Genomic DNA, 18,329 nt, shown 5'->3' on the forward strand with positions numbered 1-18,329 from the left:
TGTAGTAGTTCACGATGAAAAAATATGAAAATGAATATATGTATATTAACTTATGACTGAAAAATTGTGCACAACATTGTAAACTGACTATAACTCAATTAAAAAAAAAAAAAGCACCACTACTTCCCACCTCTTAAATCCTCAAGTTTCTTCCCCTAATGTTTTAAAATCCACTAAGAATTTAAAAGGAAGTAGAAGGGACAAGTGAACATTTTGACCATTTGAGTGGGTTCTTGCTCAGTTTTGCTAATAAATGTATTGTGACTTACCTCCATTAATGTAATAATTTTAATACTATTTTTAGATATAGGAATTTCATTTAGACATAGTTTTATCAGGAAGCATACACAGAACTGATAAAAAGCAAGCCTACTATAGTGGGACCTGAAAAGAAAAGCTCACTGTATCTGAGGTCACCCATGTTGGTAGTTATAAAATAACTGGGTCATTTTGAGTGATATAATCCCCAACAGTTAGATACCGCATTCTCCTATCAAACAGCCAAATCATATTTCAGTGAGCACTTTGGTAATGTTCTAGAGCCAAAAGGACCACAACTTACTAACTAAGGTCAGGACGTAAAGAAAGGAAGGGGAGAATAAGGATTTTAAACACAGCTTGTGACATCCTTTCCTCAGATGACTACAAATTTTATCTTGCCTGAAGTAAAGGCTACTAGGGAAGGCAAAACAGCTATGTGTGACGCTGATATAAGCTATTAATTCCAATACCACACTGATGCTTAAGGATTCAAAGCTGGAGTATCTTCTTGCTTAGTCATCCGGATTAGAACAGTCATTTCTGAAGATCTCTGAAGGAATGGAACCTCTTTTCAATGAACTCACGCAAAAATCAATACAGAAAACAGATAAACAACACCCATGCTTTGGTTCAAGTAGTGACAGAAGGTTGGGAAACACACAAATAGCTCTTTTCAAAAAGCACCTCAACTAAGAGCACAGAGTGAAAATAACTGGGCTAGGAACTGAAAGAAAAAGGGGAAAAGCACAGGAATTAGCTCCGAGGAAATATATTTGCTGAGACTGCTGTTTATGTTGAGAAAGATTAATAATTGTGCTTCTTGAAATGAAGCTGAGTTTGAGATTGGGCATGGTGAGAAGAGATAAAATCACACCTATCACTTCTGTGGAAAAGAAAAAACCAAAACATCAAAAACTCCTAGAATTTATTGTTAAAATTATGATTAACAAATTAAGATGACTTTGGGGGCCTTACCACATTAAGATAAGGGCCAGAGCAAATCACAAGCTCAGCAAGAGAACCCTAACAGTTAATGACCAAGATGTAGCTAGGGGTTGGCAAATTTTTTCTGTAAAGGGCCAGAAAGCAAAAATTTTAGGCTTCATGGCCCATATGGATATCTGGCACAACTACTCAACTCCACTGCTGTAGCACAAAAGCATCCATAAACACTATGTAAGTAAATGGGGCATGACTGTGTTCCAATAAACTTTACAAAAACAGAAGCCTGCAGGACTGTGGATTTGGCCTGCAGGCCATAGTTTGCCAATCCCTGATCTAGCCAATGGCCAAACTCCAAATCAACTGTATACCTCAAACCTGTCTAGAATCCTGTGCCTTTCAAGTAAACCCACTGAAAACTCTGAACCACTTTCCTTTACAGAAAATGAATGAACAGCAGTGGTAAGAAAAGAACAAAGGGGCAATAAAACAGCATACTGAAAACCTCCCTTTCCCTTACTCAACTTCATTGCTCTACCAATCACATTACCTAGAATTTAGCCTATAATCCTGACCTACAGGGTGCTGAGGAATGCTGGACTCTGTGCTGCCCAACTATATCCATTGGAAGAACTCTCTCTAGTTTAGAAGCTGGCTTGGAATAACTCAAGCAGTAGCTATACTCTATCAGAATCTTGATACTCTGCCTTCAAATATGCCCTGAATCCAATGATTTAAAACTTGGCAGGGAGGGAGGGAAGGAAGGAAGGAAAGAAAAGAAAGAAACAGATAAAACGAATGAACACACGTCCCAATTCCAGTTGGTTATAACTTCACCTCTTTTCTAATATCTTTATCAAACTGTGATATACCATGAAGAGAGACCCCTTATAACTGGGGAGCTGCCTTCCCAACAGCTCCCTTGGTCCCACCAACTGGATCTTCTTCTCCTTTATTAACAGCTTCTCCTAGGTTTTGTCCACCCTTACCACCTTTCAGAATTACAAACCACTTGACCTCTGAGAGGCACAACCCTATTATTGATCTTCTGAAAACAATCAGATAAAAGTTGAAGGAGAAAAAGTACCAGACAGTCCAAGGTGTTTCCTGTGTAGTTTCCTATACTCAAAACAACACAGGAAGGGCTCACTCTTAGGAAAGATTTCCTTCACTCCACTAAAATACAGGTCTCCACTCTCTCTGGGGAAGGAGGAGGAGAACCTCAGCCAATAGCAAAAATAGCTTCATCTTCATTTTGGCCCCTTACCATTAGCTAAGTCTGTTTTGCCATCTGTGCTGCTCCCTTTGCTGGACATCTTGAATGATGTTTACTGAAGCCAGCCTGGATTTAAGAGAGGAAGAAAATGAAACAATTAAGAAACAATCTGGGAAAGATGATAAAGGGCACAAGGAGATTTAACAATGTACATACAGCCTTTGTCATTTTATTATTTGTGTCTGTGCTCAACAGGGCTTCTCAGTTGCTGAAAATTACACCAGATATTTTACCTCCATGTCTAAATTCCATAAAGGGACATATCTTTGGGAGGCCAGCTGCCATCTCTTTACCTTATTCACTGAGTAACTGGCAGTGATTTTTCAGATGGGAAGGGGGAACTGAAATAAATCCTGGAACAGGAGGCATGTATCAAGTGACAGGTACTGCAAGCAAGCAGAGAACCTTAATTCAATACAAAAAGCTAGCTTCAGCACTGCCCTCTAGACGAAAATCTTCTGTTGTATCAGTCATATGTATCCATAAACTATGAAACACTTGTCTTTCAATATGAAGAAGAGGGTCTGACTATCACTGTACACACAAAACAACAGAGACAAAAGAAACTGAGCTCTTGGGGTAAAAAGCTTGAGCTTTATATTCACTGAGATGCCTAGTTTCAAACTTACAAGCATAGATGTTAACTAAGGATTACAAGAAGCAGAGTCGAATTAGAACTCAGGAGCACCCTACCCCTAAGAGAGAACCTAAAAAGTTTTTTTCTTCCCTTTTACAACTAGTTAAGTCAGTCACCAAGTGCAAAGTTGGAGAAGAAAAGGGCAAAATTTCCATTAAATTATCTCAGTCTATTTCATAAAATGGCAACATTACTTCACCTAGTTCCACCAACTTTCGCCAGGTCTGTCTTTTTGGCAAAGCTCTAACTAGGAATTAGGGTACCTAACTTTATTAGCTTTATTACTTTCGTACCACTATAATACACTCATTATTTTTTCAGGGCCTCAGTCCCACCTCGAGCAAATTCCAAAGAGCAAAGAATAATATTATTCAGACCAGAATTTTGTTAAGCCCTTTCAGTGCCTTGGACAAAAGACACTGGTAAAAGACAAAGTATGATTATGACTCCAGTCCTTGTACCCAGGCACACTGGCCTCTAATCTTTCAACAGCTCTTTCATTCCCATAACAATCATCCCAGAAGCAGCCCCATCCTTATCCTTACCCACTACTCTCCTCTACAGAAATCCAAGTTGCTTCAAAAAAAAAAGTGTCTCCTCTGCCAAGACACAGCTGCCCAAAGCTTGCTAATAGTAGGCCAGGGCAGGGGAGCAGAAATAATGCAAGAGCAGGACGAGGCTGAATGTGAGGGAGGGACACCTGGAAGGGTGATGATGAAAGACAATGCCAACAAAAAAACCAGATTTGTGAAGCCACATAAAGAAAAACAGCTGTTTGCAGAGCAGACTGTTTTCCTCCTCCTACTTCAATGATGTATTTTTGTACAGCATTCCTCACACACTTGTTTTTTCCTCTCAGCAGTCCCTGTTTATATTCTTTTAGCAACTCAGCAATATCTTCTTCCACATCTAGGGTTTAAATTAATTATACTAATTGCAAAAGTTCTATGAAAATAGTTGCACTACTTGGTTAAGATTAAAAACTAAGGCAACAGACATACCTTATGGTCACTTGAGAACAGAGCTTATGTTTTCTCATCTCCAGAATCAAAACTGTCAACCCTACCATACTTCCCGTCCACTATTACCCACTCCTAGAGAAGTAGTATTAAGCGGCCTGAGATCCTTTCTCAAAAATGAATCTCACTGACTTCTACAGAAGCTCAGACTGCCTGAACATTAGACTCACAGTAACTCTAGAAAACACACTTACTCTCCCAGCCTCCATGATCAGGAGGAGCCAATGCCTAATGCCTACCGAGCTCTGAGAAGTGGGAAAAGGAGAGCCACGAAGTTCAACCCATCCTAGAGGTTGCAGAGCTCATCTCTTGGGGAAATTGGTTTAAGGTTCCTGTAAGGAGGGATCTTTTGAGGAAAAAAGTTGACAGAATTTATTGCTGAATTCAGAAACAGAGCAAAACCTATGAATGCTTATGTCAACTCTGTTTAATCACTGAGTGGATAGACAGATAGCTTCTAAAGGTCAGATTTTAGGAAACACAGTTTAGCGAAAGTAGTCCGAGGCTGAAAATTAGAAGTCCAGGTTTCTATTACCAGCTAAGTTATGAGCATACTTTGTGATGTGACCTTGGATGTACTGTTTAATCTTCTCTGAACTTCATTTTCTTCTTTTGTAAAATAGTATTAGTAATCTTAGAGATGGTATAGGTAAGTAGAATTATATGTTAAAACTTCTGAAGAAGGATGCTGTTAGGGCAGTGATCTCAAAACTGATTATGAACCTCTAATCAGTGAAAACTTTGAGCATGAACCCTCATTATGTGTGTATGTACACACATATTTAATCAATTCACATTAAATATTAAGCTTAGTTTTTCTAGAAAAAAATAAGAAATTTCAACATTCTTTTCCTACATACCATTGGATCATCTTCCATACCCCTTAGGGTACATACATTCCATTTGGGGGGACCATTTCCCTAGGAAGCTAAGAAATAATGACAATAAAATTATACTTCAGGGATTAGTTGTTATTCTTATTGTAAAAATTTCTGTCAAAGTGAAGAAACTTAAAACCATCTCAACTCTAGGGCAGAAATTAAAGTGCCCAAATTAAAGCAGGCTAAGGTGCTATGACTGAGCCCTAGGTCTTAAGTATAGGAGTCGTTCTAAATCTCTTCCATCATCAAAGAACACAACCTTATTTTATAATCTGAGGTTGGGGATCATACCTGACCCAAACTTAAATTACCTTCTTCATTCTTTAATGCACTCCATTCCCAACAAATCCACTGTTTTCACCTTGATCAATTTCCATGTAAAATCCACTCCAGAGCAAACCAATCTGAGCTTGGAAGAGATGATGAGCTCACTGCCCCAGGTAGCTGGAGGAGTTTAATTAGATTAGCTCCACTGCCTGCACTCTAAAAATAACCATAACCCCTGCCAAACTGAAGGTTAAAGAGTAAACTACTGGGGGATGGGGAAAAAAGATGCAGGTGTCATTTTAATTTCTATCTAAGAAATTTCAGTGACCTAGACTTTTCCTGTCTTAATAAAAGAAGGGCCTTAAATTTTTAACCAAATACATGATAAAATATTAACTAAAAACCAAGCAGAGGGGGAATTAACATGGGGTATAAGAATACTTTGTGGAAGAGGTACCAAATGTCTCTTGTTTAAAACCACTGAGGCTGCTTTCTTTTCCTAGTATTGATGAAAGATTTATACAAGAGACCATGTATAGTAGAATAACAGGACATCCAAATGCAAAAAAAAATTTTTTTAAACTTGACTTGTACATTGTACAATATACACAAACTAACTCAAAATGGATCATAGACCTAAATGTAAAAGCTAAAACAATAAAAATGAGATAATCTTTCTGACATTGGGTTAAGCAAATACGTCTTGAGAGAATGCAAAAAGCAAAAACCATAAAAGAAAAAATTAACCAGATATATCAAAATTAAAAATCAACTCTTCAAGAGACACTGTTAAGAAAGTGAAAAGACATATTTAAGGATAGCAATTGGAATATATTCAAAATCTCTCACAACTAAATAACAATCACTTGAAAAGATGATCAACATTATTAGTCATTAAGAAAATACAAATAAAACCACAATGAGAACCCTCTACACACCTACTAGGAGTTAAAAATTAAAAACTTTTAAATAATAATAATGAAAGTTACTTTGTCAAGTGCTAACAAGGAGTAAGGCAACTAAACTCTCAGACACCGCCCACAGAAATGTAAAACGGCAGTCACTTTGGAAAATAATTTGGCAGTTTTTAAAAATAAAGTTAAAGATACACTTACCATACAACCCAGGAATCCTACCCAGGTACGTACTCAAGAAAAATAAAACAATACCCTCCTAAAATACCTAAGCGTGAATGTTTTAGTGGCTTTACTCAGATTCATCAAAAACTAGAAACAATCAAATGTTTTTCAACTGGGTCATGGATAAACAAATTGTGGTCCATCACACAATAGAATACTACTGAGCAATAAAAGGAATGAACTACTGATACACATAGCAACAAATGGATCTCAAATGTGTTACAGCTAGGCGAAAGAAGCAAGACTCAAACAGCTACGTAACTTGATTCCATTTATAGGACATTCTGGAAAAGATAAACTAGAGAGACAGAGAGCAGATCAGTTGTTACTGGGATTTGGGAAAGGGAACTAACTATAAACAGCCATAAGAAAACTTTTTGGAATAATGAAAATGTTCCATGCCTCCACTATGGTGGTGTTACATGACTACATATTTGTCAAATTCCACAGAATGGGCCACAGAAGTAAAGGGTAAATTTTACTGTATGTAAATTATCCATCCATCAATCAGGCAATAAATAAAAGCAGCCAGGAAAGAGAATGAGGAGGGTGGGAGTAGGGGGGAGTAATCATGCAAAGTGTTCATAGACAGATAAAGCCCAACAATTAAATATACTAAATGTTCAAACCTGTGACTATTAATAGAAGTTAGCTCTCAAGGCTGTGGTTATTAATATAAGTTAGTTAATAGTGATCAATAAGCCATAATAAATGAGAGCAAAATGTCAGATCTTCTTGAAAATTAAAATGTGGAAGAATTTTGCTGCAACCACATTAAAAGATGAATCCTGAACCATAAAGTCTCCAAACCTACTGTCTAAGTGACAACTAAGACTATCAGAAGCTTATGTCATTCAAAGTAGTTCCAGTGGTTGCACTATTAATTTTTACACATATGCTTTTTATTTTTAAAATATCTCCCAAGTTTACTTTAACTCCTTTGAAGTCTAGGGTCTATGGAAACTGGTCTGATAAACTCTACCTTACCTCCTCAGGTTCAATGGAAACATCAATTTCTAAATAATATTACTGTCCTTGATCCCTTTACTAAGACCTGAACTCATACTCAGTGAGTTCCCATGAGTTACATAATCCCAGTATTCTCTCAGGTCAGTCCAGTAGTCTTGTTTGGCATCTCTCATTGTGCAACTCAAGTGCCCACATTTTCCTACATAGACACTCATGTTTAAAAGAGACAAAGTCTCAGAATTTCCTCTGAAACTGAAAGGTTATGGTTGAAACTACTTTAATTATTACTAAGACATATCTGAGAGCCACACAGTCCCTGGTTCCTCTCGGGAGGACAGATGTCCCATACCACTCATAACTGAACAGCTGTTCAGGGCTGATTTCCATCCAAAGTACAAATTTGCTTTTCAGTCTCTGGTCCCACAGTCCATCTGGAATCAACCAGTCCTACTTTATCCATCCCCAATTTTTGTTTTTAAGCTAAAATGGCTCATTTTAAATTACTTCTCCCTACCTGACTATTTTTCTACTTTGTAATAAGCCCTTCTCCAAGCCAACTTTCCCAATTCCTGCTGTGAACTCCACTCTAATAGTATACTGTTTACTAATCAGAGAACCTCAGGCACTGAAATTCAAAGGATGACCCCAAGGAAGCTGAAATTCATACCATATAAAACGTTTATAGGAGTCAGGGCTTTACTTCTGGGCTACTTTCTATTAAGTACTTGGAGGAATTAAGTATACCACACTCTCTCCTCTGGTAAACTGGACAAATGAGCAGAAACTATGAATGTTTTTGGATCAGTAAAATTAATCTCTGTTCCTATTGTGCAGATGATTTGACAGCACTGGGCAACCCAACTGTACAACAGCTCTAGCTTCCCTTTATCCAAATTACAGTCCTCTGGCACCACCCAGTGGCCCCTCTGTACAGAGACATGCTAGTAATGCAACGTTATACAAGGCGATACAGGAGCTACTAATATAAACAAGGCAGTTACAATCTCTTTTGCAGCTAATAACCAATTAGGAAAAATAAGTATACAACTAAGTATGATACAAGAGATATAATTACCAGTATTATTTAAAAAGAAAAAAAGACAGAATGTTGTTGCAGTTCAACAGAGAAAAGGATTATACTTAGTTTCAAGGAGAAAGGGAAAGCTTCCATGGAGAACTTAGCCCTCAAACTGGACTCTGAAGGATAGGATGGGTAGTACAGAGAAAGATACTCCATCAGGACCAGAATGAGAAGACATGGAAGATGAAAAACCTGATATGTTCAAGAAAATAAATGGGTATTCTGGCTTGACTAGGCTAGATACTAGGGTATAATTCATTACCTAAGAAGTACAGTAGAAGGGGTGTGTGTGTCAGGCATCATGAAGATTTTGTCAAGGATAGTAAGATGGACTGAAATGGACAGAAATGAAAGGAGAAAGAAGTTTAAAAGCCATCACAGTTGCTGAAATAAGAAGCAGTGAGACCCTATCAAAGGCTGATCTAGCAGAGGAAATTAAAAGGGGATCAACGTGAGAAACATTGTGGAAGTAGAATTAATAGTATCTGGCTCAATGAACAGTAACAAGGCCCCAAAAATTAAAAAAACAAGTTTAAGTCTGGGCGCCCAGAGGAAAACAAGTGCCATATATGAGAGGCTGGCACATTGGGGAAGAGAGGAATTTTATTTTGATGATGTTTAAAATCCAAGTTGACATGTTATGAAAGTAGTGGAAAATCAATGTAGGTTTGAAACTTGAGAAATAAATTAGAGCCAGAGATACAGGCCTGAGAATTATTTGGACAGAGAAGCTTTAAAATCAAATACCTTGTAAATTACACCTCACTAAAAAAACAAAACAAAACAAAGGACTGACGAAAGTTCTGACAGTCCAAGGGAAAAAACTCTTAGGGAATATTTACCCTTTGGAAAAAGAAAGAAGAGGGAAACAGAGAAATGCTTAAGGAAGTATAAGGAATAATAAAGTTTTTAATGTCCTGGAAGTCAACAGACGAAAAGGTTTCAAGAAAGTGGGATGGTTCATATTTCAAATGCTACAGAGAAGTACATAGATGTATATAGAGAAAAGGCTGTAAGAGTCAGAATGGCTTTTCCATGGAATTACCTCAGGAACTGAGTGAGAAAATGCTGGTTTTCTCCCTATTCAAGGATCAAAAGGGGATAGCTCAAGTGGTAGAGTGAATGCTTAGCATGCAAGAGGTCCTGGGTTCAAACTCCAGTACCTCCTCTAAAAATAAATAAATAAATAAATAAACAAATAAATAAATAAATAAATAAATAAATAAATAAAACAAACAAACAGACCTAATTACAGCTCCCCCCATGAAATTAAAAAAGAAACATTTTTAAAAAAGGATCATAAAGTAAAAGGATTCAGCTACCTCTTAAGTCCATCAAAATTATTTCCTTAAAAATCTTATTAGTCTATCAATTACTCATAACCTGAGACCAATGTTAAAACAAAAAATGTTTTCATTTACACTGTCATTTGGATAGATCTTTCACACTTTAAATATACTTTTATAAGAAGTACTGAATTTTACCCTTCAGCTCAATTTGCTTCATCACTTGGCATAAAAGAGCCCTGTTTTTTAAAGCCAGCATATGGTATAACCGAAAGAAAATGGCTGTAGTGTCAGTCATACCTGGGTCTGAATTCTATTTCTACTACCTCCTTTTGAGTTTGTTTCTTCTTTTGTAAGATGGGATAATACCATTACCCTACAGGAGTTGGTTTAGAGGATTAAACACAATGCTTGCACAGAAGCTGTCTTGTACGTGGTAGGCATTTATATTTTTCTAGCTTCTCATCTCTGGTTCCAGACTGCACATGCTAGAGAAGCCTGGGCTTCTAGGCCACTCAATAATGATCCTCCAAACACTGTACACAAATTAGGACACAGTTCCATGGCTATGAAATCTGCTTACCTGCTCTCACTGGCCTTTCAAAGAATTCAGAGAGCTCTGTTATATTTTCTATTGAGTACATTTGTGTTCTATGAACTGGGGTAAAGCAATATACCCAGAAGACCACAACATAAGCCTCCCTCCCTCTCTAAGTTCTTCTCCCTCTTAAAGGTTCAGAGATAGCCAAGATGAGAATTTCAAAGCAATTACCATAGATGATGACGAGGACGGTAAGAACTCCTACATCAACTATACTAGGAATAAGGAACTTTATTCTTCCTTTGGATGAATGCCTTCTCTACTTGGTAATACCAAATGCCCTGTGTTTATAATTTATTGGCTTTAATTCTACTAACAGTATTTCAGAGTATGTTAGGAATGCACTCTAACCCTTAAGTGCTGTCTCCAGAAGCAGAGCTAAGGAACTTTTTATAATAACATTTAAGCCTACTCAACTCAATTTAAATGATTTTAAGGAAAACCCATTTCTAAGAAAATTCCACTGTTTTTCCACTGTGAAATAATTTATTTTTACATCAGAATCCAGTCATTACCAGTTTTGCCATTTAAATTTCAAATTTTTTTCCTGAAATCATTGGTAAGGACACTAGGGATGAAAGAGTGATGCTCCAAAGGTACAACTTACAATAAAACAATAAAAAAAGAGAGGCTAGAAACATCAAGAAGGACCTTCCTATCTACACTAGATTAGAGGACAGAGTCTAATATGGGTCCTAAGTAAGGTTAAAAACATACTTGATAATGTGACAATGCTTAAAGTACACCGCAGGAATACGGCCTCTCGGCTACCACTAAGGTAAATCCTGTGGTAGCTTTCCAGATGGCTAAGAAAAACCAAAAACAAAAAAATGCCATGTGAGGCAAGCATGGATGCTTCACATTAGAACTTGGCCAGACCTTCTTAAATAGTATCCTTGGATAAAAGCAAGTATCTAACTTCTCAGATACAATGATGAAAATTTCTGCAATAACCCAATCCATTAGACACACTGTATTTTATTAATAAGATGCCATCTTTGTCAAATTAATCACTCAACATGCCCTATTCTCAAACTCAGGGCAGCCTTAGTTCATCAGTTTATCTTTGGCATATACATTCCTGGGGTTAAGGCGGTACTTGACAAATTGGGCTTCTGGCCCAGAAACTATGTCCTGTAGAGGCAGAGATAAAAGACTGCTACAAAGAAGTAACCAATTCATAAAATTAATCACACTGTAATTTTTTAGAGACCTTTCAAGGACTTTCTTCTCACTCCAAGAATAACTGAATCAGTAAACAAGAACAGGTAGCACCTTTTTCGTCGAATTTTAAGTGATGAAGTTTCTTGGGTAAATTCACGAAAATGAAAGGTGAAAAGTTTTCAATACTGTAAAACTAATTTAAAGTAACTGGCATTTGGCTCTGAAACTAAGATATACATAGTAATACTTCTATGACTGTTGCTGATTCAATACTTTCAGTTGCTTGGATTCCAAATGGATGAGGGTAAATAACAGACTATATTGGCTCACTGATAATCTGCTTTAAAAAAAAAAAAAGCTAATTCAATCTTAAAAACTAACTCTAACAAGAGTGTTATGCAATAAAAAGCTGTTTGGATAACTCTGTCTTTTATAATCTGGACATTTCCTAGACATGTTTAGAATAACTTTTCTACAGTAGAAATAATCCAGAAATAAATCTATCTACTGAAAACAGAGTTCAACCTGTCACTTCATAACTTTAAAAGCCTGTAACTCACCTGACAGAATACAGGACCTAGAGCACAAAACTCTGAAGATCTCAGTCTCCCACAACAGGGCACACTTCTATAGAATGTCTTCTAGTAGGTTTGTTTGCTTTTGCAATGCCAGTATTGTTTTAAACTGGCAACAAAAAGACAGTTTCTTTTAGCTCTCTCTGCAGACAAGCTTCTGTCTTAGCTTGATCCTAGTCAACACTAAGGATCAAAGCACCGAAACTGATTCTTACACATTTAATAGACTGCTGAATAAAATGCCATGTTAGGTTGGTTGGGACCTAAGTCACAAGCATACCTCACCTCCCACTGCAGCCACAGTTGGAAATACTTCCTAGTAAGATGAAACAATTCTTATGCAACATCCTGAAATATAAAATATCTTCAGGAATATAAGGATTTTATAGTTGTGATACACAGGCTAAAAATACTGATTCACTGTATACACAGGTGTCACCTGGAGCATAAAATGTGAAACCCTTCCTGGTGGTCGTGGTGGTGGGAGGGGTTTTTTTACCTAGCACATACAGTAATGAGGAACAGTCAAAGTTATGCTTCTTTCAACATATTTCCTTTTCTCCTCCCATCCTTTCCCCACCTCCACCCCATCCCTCCTGCTCAACACAGAACTCTAGATCTCATTAAAAAAACAAAAATAATAAAAATGCACCTTGCTACCCTCCACCCCAAGAGTCTTTACTTTCAATAGAGAATTTAGACACTAGATGGTGGTCATGAAAGTAGGTCAACTCTAAGTCGATCACTGGCCTGAACAAATAAGTTGCTTTACGTCGCAATGTTATCAACACCTTCTTAGTTTTCAGGTGCCCTTACCTACTCCAAAAAGATGCGAAAGAAAAGCTAACAAGAGAAGGTTAAAAACTTTTCATCTGTGCTGTCATATTAAGATGGTCCAGCTGGGGAGATGAAATAAAAAAACTCTGCATTCCTAACGCCTTAACCCAGATTCACCGTAGAAAGAAAGAACTTTTCATGGTCTAGTTCTTTGATAAGCCATTGGTGAGGTTCACTGCAGAGCCCAACAGCTTGGAAAAAATGTATTCCCTCTGTGGCAAAAAGGAAAAGGCATAAGAGGTAGCTGGAGCTGAGGTGGCGAACAACACTGAAGCAGGAAGGGAAGGAATTACAATACTTATGTCAACTCTGATTAGGTGTGATAAAAGAGAGACCAAGAGCCAGGAGCAAAGAACAAAGGAAATGTGATGTTTAGTTTAAGAATGCATTTAGAAATAAACATACATCAACATCTCATATTCCTCCTGTCCGCTGGTCTTGAACTCCCACCAGACTGACCAGAATCATGTTCAGAAGACAACTCTTGGTGGACACCTACAAAAAACACATCTAAGCGGACCAATTAAAAATCTGAATCTGAAAAAGTAACTAGGAAAACATTCAAAAGCAAAATGCAAAGAACTGTAAACTAATGTAAAACTTATTCAAAGCTATATCAATGATGTACAAAGAAAACAGAGAATTTTTTTTATTCTCTATCTTGTGCTAGACATAATTGAAGACCTTTATGTAAGTGGCCTCATACAATACTGACAGTGACCCTAGGAGGTAGGTGGTATTACCCCACTTTTAGAGATGTAGAAATTAAGGCTCAGAAAAGTTTAATTAACTTGCCCAAGGTCATATGGCTAATAAGTCATAGTACAGTATTTAAACATAGATCTGTCCAGCTCTGAAGACTGTATTTTTCCTTTTTTATCTGATACATATACATATTGCCAATAATCCAGTTCACAACGAGCAATTTCTAACCTGGACACCATGTAAAATAAAACTCAACAGTGTTACACTCAATCTCTTCCTACTACAAATCCTAAAGGTATTAAGAATCAGCCAGGACTACTTTCCAGAACCACTCAGCTCTTCTGTTACATCTCATGAACCTCAATCATAGCACTATTCTCTGTTACCCGAAATCCAAGACCCTTACAAAAATTACATTTACCAGTATGTCCTGGCTCCCTTTGTGGCACTGGCCCATGCTGCTGAATGCACATGATGATGTGCTCTGCTCACCAGGAATTCTCCAGACCAGCTATAAAAGAGCACCACTATTTTTTTTTACCCCCAATTTATCACTATGTTCTGAAAAGTTGGAATTCTGAGGTAGATTGAACTTAGACACCAACTAAAGGCAGCATCACTCATCACTCCCTAGCTTTCAGTGACAAAGATCTAAAAATTCTCTCAATAGCAAAAAATGACAACACAAAGCCCTGAGAGGGAAAGAGACTTGATTTGATAAAACGCTAAACAGAGCTCTGCCAAACTAATTTCCAGTTTTTAACAGTGTAGGAAACATGATCCGCACAAAGCAAGACACAAGGCAAATGAATAAAGAAAGGGGAAGACACATTCACTTCTAGGCTTAACTGGAGTCACTTGAAGATATACAGCAATAGTTTAGGACAGAAAGTCAAGGGGCCCAGAGCCAATTAAACTTGAAAAAGTAATTTAACCAGACCTGGAACAAAGCCAAGAACAATACCCCAGCTCTTTGGGAAATTGTGGTAGGAATTTTATGACTTTAGTGGTCAGCACTTAAGCATCAGGGTAGGGTCTGTCTTGGACTCAGGAATTTAAATGCCTTCAACTCCTACTCACCTTTCCTCCTTTATCACTGAAGTAGGGCCAGGCTGAGCTCCTGAGAAAATAGGTCTGTAGATTCACTGAAGGACTGAGAAAAGTTAAAGTTTAAGTGGCAAAGGTGTCTCTTCTATTAAACATAATAAAAAATATTTATGAATACATTTTAGTACTTTTAGATCTCCTCAGAACTATTTCAAACAACAGTCATTTATCTAATTCTGACTACTGAACAAAAAACTTAGTTACATAAATTAAATAAACCAGGCAAGTCATCTCCCAACTCCACTAAAACGTAAGTCATTTAAAAGGAAAACCTGAATCTTTTCAACGCTACCCCATAATAAAACCTTTGAAAAAGAAGCCACAGAGCAGGGGGAAATCCCGGAGAGAACGTGATAGCGCTGGTGCCGGTTTGTTTACAGAGACTCCAGCAACAATCATATGAGTCAGAAATTCAAGCCACCAGATGCTTTCCAACTAACAGGGACCAAACGGGACCGTTCCAGTGTCCTGAAAGATTCGGGGGTGAGGGGAGGTAGACTAAGAGAATTACATTACAAAGCGTTCAGGAACAGACGGCAACAACTGATTCTGGGGTTCTTGGACCTCGGCCTTCCGTACAAGGTGCTGGGCCCGAGAACTCGGAATGGGGGAGGGGGCACACTGCGCGTTGGCCCCAAGGCGCCGGGGAAACGAGGGGCGAGCCGCGTCCCCCAGTCTAAGAGGGGGAAAAGCGCACACAAATGGGTCACCTGACGAGGCAAGACGTCCCTGTAGATTGCAGGGCAGGCTCCTGGGGGCGACCCCGGGGCTGACCTGAGGAAAGGGCAGCCAGTGCGCCCGGCAGTGGCCCGGGTCAGGGGAATGAGAAGACCTGAGCCCTGGGAGCTTGGGAAAGGAGTCAAATCTGTCCTGGAGGAGGGCAGGCCAGGGAAGAGGGGGGCAGGCCAAGCCGGAACGAGACACGGACCCGGTAGGTCAAGGGGGGAGGGGGTGTCCGGCTGGGGCAGTTACAAGCACGGGAACCGGCGAGACTCAGGAGCCCGCTTCCCGTGTTGAGTCATCCTTCTGCCAGCGGCTGCTCCTTCTGTTCCAGGCCCAGCCGCCCCGTCCACTGCCGCCACCAACGCCGCCGCCATCTTACACTGGCCAGCGGCCGCCACCACCACCGCCTCCGCTCTCTGCGCTTGCGCCTGCGCTGCCACGCTTTCCGGCCCGTTTGCGACGATGTGCTGGAGAAGACTGACGGACGAGTGGTCGCGCGAGCTCTCCGCTCCCAACCCTCCTCGAAGGACGCGTAAGGGGCGGGGCTTAAGGCCAACGGAAAACGGAGCGAGGGGCGCGTGCGCATTACTGCGGAGGCAAAGTTGTTTTTGTAGTGTTTCAAGGGGCTTGTGGTGCTCGTGATATTCAGAAGAAACAAGAGTTAGAGGCCTCCTGGAATTGTGGTGGAAATCAGCTTCATTTTTAACGAGCTGCCCGGTCACCTGGGCGGCTTCCGTTTTTGCCCTTTTTTTTTGACTATTGGAAACAAGCAGTTCTCTCCAGAAGATTTCTTCTGAAAACCCCATTTCCTTTGAGGATGTTATTAAGTGGTTTCTATACCCCTGAGACCCATTTACCCTTGAGAGCCTTCACTTACCCACTTTTTAAGAAGGGATTCAGAAGCTTGAGGTGCAGCTAAGCTATTCAAGAGGCTCTTTCTCTGAAAGGAGGTAGTGTGTTGAAGGTCCCCAAGAATAGGACCGGTGATGTACACTCTGCCTCGTTCTGACACTGAAGGAAGCGTGCAGAAGACCCCTGAAAAGGTTACTCCCAGCTGCCAGGCCAGGAGGGTTTTGACCAGAAGGCCAGGGTGCAAGGCCCCTTGTCACCTCCTCTACTGCTAGTATCCTGAGACATTATATATTACAGACTGTTGCAGTAGACACCTAACTGGTTTGTCCACTTCCATTATTGCTCTGCCAGTTAAATATAAGGCAATCAGTGTGACCTTTTAAAATGTAAGCCAGGTTATATTCTTACCCTGCTGAAAGCCTCCAAAAGCTTCCCATCACACAATGAAAAACAAAATGGCCAAGGAAGGCCCTACATGATATGGCACCTACTTCTCTGATTTCATCTCCTCCTATACTACCTAACTCTGCTCTGGCCTTAACTGGCCTTCTTGTTGTCACTCCAACTAAAGCATGGTGCAGCCCCAGGGCTTTTTCACTTGTTACCTCTTCTTGGAATGTTCATCTACCAGACCTTACCAGACTTGTTCTGTCCACTTAATCAGATCTCTTCTCAAATGCTACTTCCGCAGAGAGAGAGCTCTTCTTGACTATTCCAACTAAAATGGTGTTCTGGACTACTATCCTCCTCTGTCCTCTCACTCTGCATTTTTTCGTAACATTTCCTTACCTATAACATCTAACCTATAATTATGGATTTGTAATCTAACTATACTATTAGAATATAAACTCTATGAGGCCAGAGACTATATCTTTTTCATCTTTGTAACCCCAAAAGCTAGAAGAGGGCCAAAACACAAAGTAGCTATCTAATGCCTGACCGTTCTATTCATTCTTTCATTACTTCATCAACAACTATTGAATTCCTGTTACGTGCAACACCCTGTTCTAGGTATTGGGACTGTAGAGGGAATGAAACAAACCAAAATTCTTGCATTCATGGAACTTATTTATTAGTGCAGGGGTTGAGAGTGTAGGGGGAGGAGAAGAAAACACAGACAATACTAAGTTATGAAGAGTACTGTAAAGGAAAATAAAGCAGGGTAAAAGTGGGTAGGTGTGCTCATTTACATACAGGGTTCAGGGAAGGACCCCCTCTTCTGAGGTGACATTTAAATAGAGACTGAAGTAAGAGAGTAAGTCATACACACTGGGGGAAGAATCTTCTAGATAGAGGAAACAGCAAGGTAAAAGCACTTGAAGTTTGAATGTGCTTGGTGTATTCAAAGAACAGCAAGGAAATTAGTGTGGCAAAAGAGCAGGTAGGAAACTAGTTTGGAGAAAGACATCAGGAGCCAGATCACTTACAGATTTATAGACCAAGGATGGGAGCTTGGAATACAAGGAAGCCATGGAGGGTTTTGAGTAAGAGTGACATGATCCAATTTATAAATGAAGAGATCCACTCTGGTTGATTCACTGAGAGCTACCCACATGAAGGCAAAATACAAGCTGAAAAACCAGTTAGGAAGCTATTGCAGATTACCTGCAACACTACTGTTGCAGTGGAAATAATTGGAAGTGGTTGGATTCAGGATGTACTTTGAAGGTGAGAGAGGTAATTTGCTAATAGATTGAATATGGAGTGCAAGATAAAGAGTCAAAATCTCTCAGGTTTTTGTTTTTTTTTTAATTGAGCAGAAGGACGACAAACAGTAGTGCCATTTACTGAGATAAAACCCTGGGGAGGTGGTGGGCAGAAGATTGGGGGGGGGGGAATATCCTGTTCTATTTTAAACCTGTTAAACTGTAGATGCTTAGTAGATTTCCAAATGGAGCTACCAAGTAAACAATGGAAATATGAATCTGAAGCTCATAGGAGAAGCGACAATTGGATATAAATGGCATAGATAGCCACTGGATGGGAAGCATTCACTTAGTTAATGTG

At 39.2% G+C, this 18,329-nt stretch overlaps 1 protein-coding gene across 11 annotated transcripts in view; it reads right to left on the reverse strand.

Annotated features, from left to right (window-relative positions):
* DCAF8 (DDB1 and CUL4 associated factor 8) overlaps nt 1-16,002 on the reverse strand; it is a 40,387-nt gene extending 24,385 nt beyond the window's left edge. Inside the window, exons 1-4 of one of the 11 annotated variants that reach the window (XM_031435973.2) lie at nt 15,850-15,984; nt 14,721-14,793; nt 4,996-5,063; nt 2,471-2,545 (exon numbers count right to left, since the gene is read on the reverse strand). In XM_031435973.2, coding sequence (XP_031291833.1) covers nt 2,471-2,519 — 49 coding nt within the window. In that variant the 5' untranslated portion in view covers nt 2,520-2,545; nt 4,996-5,063; nt 14,721-14,793; nt 15,850-15,984. Of the gene's footprint in view, nt 1-2,470; nt 2,546-4,995; nt 5,064-5,327; nt 5,470-14,720; nt 14,794-15,457 lie in introns of those variants that run through there. The other 10 variants (XM_031435971.2, XM_031435970.2, XM_031435968.2 and 7 more) reach the window with 10 other exon arrangements.
* Nucleotides 16,003-18,329: the final 2,327 nt, after the last annotated feature.

Source organism: Camelus dromedarius, chromosome 23 (genome assembly GCF_036321535.1).
Source record: "Camelus dromedarius isolate mCamDro1 chromosome 23, mCamDro1.pat, whole genome shotgun sequence".
NCBI classification, from domain to species: Eukaryota; Metazoa; Chordata; class Mammalia; order Artiodactyla; family Camelidae; genus Camelus; species Camelus dromedarius.